This window comes from Octopus bimaculoides, chromosome 4 (assembly GCF_001194135.2).
Source record: "Octopus bimaculoides isolate UCB-OBI-ISO-001 chromosome 4, ASM119413v2, whole genome shotgun sequence".
Lineage (NCBI taxonomy): Eukaryota > Metazoa > Mollusca > Cephalopoda > Octopoda > Octopodidae > Octopus > Octopus bimaculoides.
The window spans coordinates 81,333,691-81,339,310 of NC_068984.1; the positions used below are offsets into that span (position 1 = coordinate 81,333,691).

The following is a 5,620-nucleotide window of genomic DNA, read 5'->3' on the forward strand; positions in this document are numbered from 1 at the left end:
CAGAATCGTTAGCATGCCGGGCAAAATGTTTAGCGGTATTTCATCCAGCCTTAGGTTCTGAGTTCAAATTCTGCCGAGGTCGACTTTGCTATTCAGTCTATCAGGGTTGATAAAATAAGTACCAGTTGAATAATGGGGATTGATGCAATCAACTTAACTCCTCCTCCAAAACTGCTGGCCTTGAAATCAATATTGACAAAGTACCTTCTTATTAGGCAGTGGTAATTAGAGTTGCTTAATTTGAAATTCAATTATTTCAGCTACTTCAACAAATAGAATGCCTCACAGTATATTTTGAGTTCAAATCCTGCCAAGGTCAATTTACCCTTTGGAAGGGAGTAAAAAAAGTACCAAACCAGGGCGGCAGATTAGCAAAGTGAGAGAACATCTGATAAGATGCTTTCTGATATTTGCCCCAGTTCTATGCATTCTGACAGCAACACCTGCAATGACACAGGTGCCAGCTATATTGGAACTAAAGTGACAGCTTTTCCTTAGGCAACATCAGTTGTGTGGAGAGTGGAGACTTATATAGACAACTGCCAGTTTTCTAGAAAAGCCCAAACTCAAGACCTGCATACACAAATGAAGATCTATATCAGACCTTGACCAACCCAACCACCCTGCAACACCCCTCCCCCACCCACACAAGCCTCAAAACAGTTCAAGCCTAGTCAGATAAAAAGGTTGACTTTACACCTGTGGGGTCCTATAAGGGTTTGAACTTTGACCAGCAAGCAATTCTTCTGAAAAGATCTGTGACTGGCAACAGTTTTGTTGACAACCAGCAGATTAACAGAATTATGAAGTGGAATGAGGAGGGTAGGTCGATACGTTATTGTTATTTAATAATATTATTATACAAGATATCAAACATATCATTTGACCTTAACAACTGCCAAAAATCATATCAGCAGAGCAATGATCACAGTGGTGAAATTTGTTAGAAGTACTAATAAAAGAAAAAGAAGGAATTCTTAAGATCTTAAGCACACAAGCAAGAAGGTGGGGGAAATATTAAGATTAATATTGTTAACCTTTACAAACATTTAAACCAAATAAACAATTTTCACTACCCATCAATATATTTTTTTTAACCATCTGGAAAGTTCAATAAACAACAAGCACAGAATGAAAAATAATCATAATAAAAATATACATTTATTTTAAATCTGAAATAGGATAGAAGAATGGAAGATAATGATATATTGTACATTGTACATAAAAAATGTGCCCCAGCATGACCACAGCTTTAACCCTTTAGTGTTCAGATTATTCTATCAAACATAATATGCTTATTGATTCACATTGATTTGAATTAATCATGCATTATCTCATCTTCAAGATCTTGATGGTGTAATTACTTAATGTAGCATAACATTGTAGGGTAGGTGTGAGAGCCTGGATCTGGTCAGTTTGAACATAAAACAGATGAAATATTTTGGCCGGATATGGCCGGTTTAAATACTAAAGGGTTAAAGCTGAAACACTTAAAATAAAAGAATACTCAGGTGTGAAAAGAAAACACACCCCAAAAGTTTACAGTTTGCATGTGTGTATTCCTTTACTTATTTCTGTCATTTGATTGTGGCCAGTTTTAATATGCACACTGTGTGAAAAGAATAATAATAATAAAAAAAAAAAATATAGAAAACCATACAGGTTTCTTGCTGACTCAGTTTCAGTATTAAGTTAAAATTTCAACTGCAGAGTTACAAAGGAATTGGGTCAATTAGAATTTTTGAGATAAATGGATAAGTGACGGAACACTACAACAACTACAACTAATACAAGCAGTAGCAACAAAGAAAAATAAACAAGTGATGATAATAATAATAATAATCACAATCCTTTCTACTATAGCAGTCAAGGGCAACCTGCAGTCTACAGGACTTTCTGAATGGCATGGCTAATGAAAAATTACCTCAAATCTTTTAGTGGTGTGACCCCCTGCAATGATGAACCAAGTTTCATGTAGCCTGCTTCTTGAAAAAGGTCGCTCATGTGTCTACTCTAGACACAAGGCCTGACCCCAGTGCTCAGTTGTACTTATTTTATAAAACCAAAAGGATTTGGGCAGAATTTGAATTCAGAAAGTAAAGCTGAATAAAATGCTAGTAAGCATTTTATCTGGTGTGCTAACAATTCTGCCAGCTTACCACTTTTCAGCAACCTAATAATAATAATAATAATAATAATAATAATAATAATAATAATATTATTATTATTATTTTCTAAAATTGGAAAAAGGCTACAAATTTCCTGGAAGAGGCAACAGTTGGTTAAATTGACTACAGTACAGAATTGATACTCATTTTGCCCCAGAAAGATGAACAGTATAGTTGACTTCAGCAAGATTAGAAACAGAGATCATAAAGAAGTGTAGCTAAAAGATTTGAGGTATTTAATCAGTCAACCACTCTAAAAATTCTGAAACTCCACTGCCCTACAACAATAGTAATATTTTCTCATTACTTACTACAGTTATTTTTGCAAATATTTAATAAGCTTATTTCAATAATATTAGTATTTTCTCATTACTGATGTAATTATTGTATCAAAGAGAGCAGTATATTAATTAATAACTTTTATATTCAAGTCCCCTGGCAACAAATGAAAATCAATATCATTAAGAGGGCTTGAACTCAAAACAGGGCCTGGAAAGGTTTGGTCTTAAACAAACTTTCAAGGGTTTGAAATGAATAATTTTAAATTTTGCATATGCTTGGCTAGGGACATGCATGGTCAGACTTGGCTAGGTTGTATAGCTCACTTTGTGGTCTCCGGTTCCGTCCCTCTGCACAGTGTCTTGGACAATTGCCTTCTGCAAGAGCTTTAAGCCAACAGATGTTCTGTGAGTGAATTTTGTTGATAGAAATTGTATAGAAAACCATTGTGTGTATGTGTGTGTTTGTCCACATCTCCATTTGATAACTGGTGCAGGTTTGTTTACATCCCCATAACTTAGTGGTTGAGCAAAAGAGAGTGACAGAATAAGTACCAGACTTAAAAATAAGTACTGGATCCAATTTGTTCAACTAAATCCTTCAAGGCAGTGCCCTAGCATGGCCACAGTTAAATGACTGAAACAAGTAAAAGACAAAAGGTACATTTAAGGTCTCGTAAATTGTGCCTTTCCTTCAGCCAAACAGAGCCTGAAAACCTGCTTCACCTCATCAAAAACATAGGAAACAAACCAGATATTAGGAAAGCATGCATTATGGTTTTTATGTTACCATTTGGTCCCTCTTTTCTCATGTGGAACATATAACGACGGTGATTTAATGACAGTATTTGACACAAGCATACAAATCTGTAGCAGTCGGTATAGTGAATTAAATGAATACTAATACGTGTATTGTGCTTATTTTACTACCCCAAGAGGAATGATAAATAGTGATATTTGAACTTGGTTATTATACAAGAAAGGAACTAATATAGGGGAGAAACTGGGATAATGTGATGGCCATTATGCCTTTCCGAAGGACATCAATGATGCATATGACAGATCTAAATTAATATTGAAAACTGGGTTGACAATTTAGTTTGAACTTACCATGGCATCTGTCATTATCATGATGGAATTTTTTTTTTTTTTTTTTGATTTATACACTCAAAAGTCTTTCTTGCAAAGCAGTAGTGGATGAAGCTGATTGATTTGAACTGCAAATATTTTTGTTATGTTAACAACTGGAACCCCAATCAGATGATGATGATAGGTGAAGCTTACAGCAGTTTGATTTGAATTTAGACCAGCAAACCATTGATCTAGATACCATAAAATATCGAGGCTAGTGTGTTATTATGTCTGCCCAAAACAACAACTCTGCCCAATACTTTAGTTAGAAGAAAAGTAAAAAGAACAAGAATAAGGATACAAAGAATAAAGTAAAGGATAATGGAAAAATAAAAATTTTTAAAAAAAAAAGGAGAGGAATAATGTTATGAAACTTGATAGAAAAAAGTTTTAATAGTTATTATCATTTATCATTTTTTTAAAAAGCTGGTGACCTGGCAAGAATTGTTAGCACACTGGACAAAAAATATTAAGCTGTATTTCTTCAGACTATTGAAGCTCTTGAGTTCAAATCCTACCAAGAGTGACTTTGCCTTTATCCCTTTTGGGATCAATAAAATAAGTACCAGTGGAGTACTGTGGTTAATGTAATCAACTATGCCCTACTCCAAAAATTTCAGGCCTTGTTGCTATATCATCTTAACACAAAATAAGAAACTGTAACAGAGCAAAATTCTTCACTCAATAAAAGTCAACCTAATATTAGTCCCAGTCAACCTTAATGAGTGTCATGCAAGGGTATATTTGGCTATTGTTGTTTCTGATAGGCCAAACGATTGCATAAAAGCTCCCTTGACCACTGCAAAATTCTAATACAGAAAAAGATGGCACTAAAATGGTCGTAAGTAGAAAATATGTATAAAATATTCAAGTTGTCTATTATTTGATAACTCTTGTTAGTTCAGCAATGATCTTAGACAGTAACTGCAGTACATCAACCCTTTCGTTACCAAACCGCCCAAAGCCGCCCGAAAAAAATTTTGGTTCATGTGACCAAGCCGCCTAAAACCGCCCGTAATCACCTATTCATATTTAAATGAGAATATCCGAGCAAATCTCGTTAGCACATTCGTGAAAACTCGTGATTATTTGTGTAAACAGTTCAGCTATAGTTTTGTACGACGATCGACGTGTTTTTTTAATTTTGTGAATTTTGGGAGATTTTTTTCCAAATTTGTTCCTGTTGTGTTTTCAAAATTTGTAATCCTGACAAAAAAAATGGATACGAATTTTATTCTGTCAAGCAGCGAGTCAGAATTCGAAGGATTTTCCACTGAAGACCTTGATAAATCTAACCGAAAAAAAAAAAGCACGTGGTATTTGATAATAAATCTGAGGTTTCATTTTCCGAAAATGAAAGCAGTGAATCCCAGAGCTCCGATGATAGCGATAAAGAGAATGAATTAGTACCTGAATGAAGTGAAAATTTAAAAACTCCTTCTTTCAGTGATTTTTCTGAAGAAACTGGACCAAGTCACAGTCTTACCCAAAAGAGTAAAGCTTTAGACTATTTCTTTTTGCTTTTTCCGATGTACCTATTTGAATTGATTACGGCGGAAACAAACCGTTACGCTGAATGTAAACAAAGCGTAAAAAAGGATAGTTTGTGGCTTCCCACAAACTTGAATGAAATTAAAGCATATTTTGCCATAAATATTATCATGGGCATTAGAAAGTTACCTAGAATAACAAATTACTGGAGTAGTGATGAACCCTTTGAAGACGAATATGTCTCAAGTATAATGACGAGGATACGGTTTTTAAAATTGACATAATATCTACATGTAAGAGACACGAGCAGTACACCAGTACGTGGATAACCAGACTTTGATCCCTTATTTAAAATAAAACCCCTCATTGACTGTGTTCAAAACACATATAAAACAGTTTATAGATGAGGATATGGTGGGCTATAAAGGCCGAGTGCGTTTTCCACAGTATATGCCAGGAAAGCCCACAAAATGGGGGATCAAAGTTTGGAAGATTTGTGAATCAAATACTGGGTACTGCTCTGGATTTTAATTTTATACTGGCAAAAGAGAC

At 34.6% G+C, this 5,620-nt stretch overlaps 1 protein-coding gene across 5 annotated transcripts in view; it reads right to left on the reverse strand.

Moving 5' to 3' along the window:
* The window catches only part of LOC106880559 (transcription factor mef2A), a 215,061-nt gene that overhangs the window by 130,483 nt on the left and 78,958 nt on the right, over positions 1-5,620 (reverse strand). For 3 of the 5 annotated variants that reach the window (XM_052967168.1, XM_052967164.1, XM_052967165.1), the window contains exon 2: positions 3,557-3,836. The exons of the other annotated variants lie outside the window; for them this stretch is intronic. In XM_052967168.1, the coding sequence (XP_052823128.1) occupies positions 3,557-3,577 (21 nt within the window). In that variant the 5' untranslated portion in view covers positions 3,578-3,836. The remainder of the gene's footprint in view (positions 1-3,556; positions 3,837-5,620) is intronic. 5 annotated transcript variants of the gene reach the window in all.